The 1,021-nt window shown below is 43.2% G+C and overlaps 1 protein-coding gene across 1 annotated transcript in view; it reads right to left on the bottom strand.

Moving 5' to 3' along the window:
* LOC110269698 overlaps window positions 541-1,021 on the bottom strand; it is a 3,219-nt gene continuing 2,738 nt past the window's right edge. The window contains exon 2 of the mRNA XM_021117573.1: window positions 541-1,010. Coding sequence (XP_020973232.1) covers window positions 674-1,010 — 337 coding nt within the window. The 3' untranslated portion in view covers window positions 541-673. The remainder of the gene's footprint in view (window positions 1,011-1,021) is intronic.

Raw genomic sequence — 1,021 nt, forward strand, 5'->3', positions numbered from 1 at the left:
ATTTTCAATAACAATACAAAACTGCCCCTTTTATTCCCCCAATGTCCCAAGGTTCCCACGCTTGAATGATACTCACACACACACTAGCCTAAGCTAATCAAAGATCCAAATGAGGACAATTATGGTTTTCCGCTTTAGGCTTGTAATGTGCTAATTTAAAGAACAAGTGGGTTAAGCGTAGGCTCAATTCTTGGCTAACAAGGGAAGATAGAGGGTAAGGCTATTTGGTAGGTGGGCTAATGAAGTGATGGCCTCAATCATATAAATGAATGAATACAAGCAATAATGGACATATAGACTCAAACAAAGCAAGGATTACACTCATAGAGAGAAAACAATGGCACACAAGAAGGAGAATAAGTGACTATAAGATGTAGCCACAAAACAAGGCTCAAAGCTCACTAGCTTGTGTTCTTAACTCAAAATTCATGTTCCAAAATACAGTTCTTCAAGCAAGTTTGGCATCAAGATATTCAAAATTGGCAATATCAAGGTTGCCCCAAAGTATTAGTTTCCTAAGAGAGAGTTTCATTGTTCCAACCAAGTAAACTTATCATGCAAATGATATCAAAGAAAACCTAATCATGCAACCTATCCTACTACAAAGGAGTTCAGAAAACGAAAATTTATTTGGGTGTTACCTACGGAGATCGGTCGGCCGACCTCCCCACACTTAAAACTTAGCACGGTCCTCCGTGCTAGAGGTGATGCACAATGGGTGGCAATGGCCGAGTCCCGAGTGTCCTTCATCTCCGTTATCATCGGTACTTCCGCTTGAAGTTGCGGTAGATGTGGAGATATCTGGATCCTCCATGGGTGGGGTGACAATGCTTAGAAGTTTCTTCACGTGAGCATATCGGCGTTGGTTACGCCTCTCATAACGGTCCAACTTCTTGTGAAGGTCTTCAAGGCGTTGGGTGGCTGATTTTTGTGGCGTGGATGATGTAGTGGTGTTGCGAGTTGGTGTGGGCAGTCCAATGTCCTTGGTGACTTCCGGAGGCTTGAGGCACCTCTTGGTCGG

The sequence above is a fragment of the Arachis ipaensis genome, chromosome B03, assembly GCF_000816755.2.
Source record: "Arachis ipaensis cultivar K30076 chromosome B03, Araip1.1, whole genome shotgun sequence".
Taxonomy (NCBI): domain Eukaryota; kingdom Viridiplantae; phylum Streptophyta; class Magnoliopsida; order Fabales; family Fabaceae; genus Arachis; species Arachis ipaensis.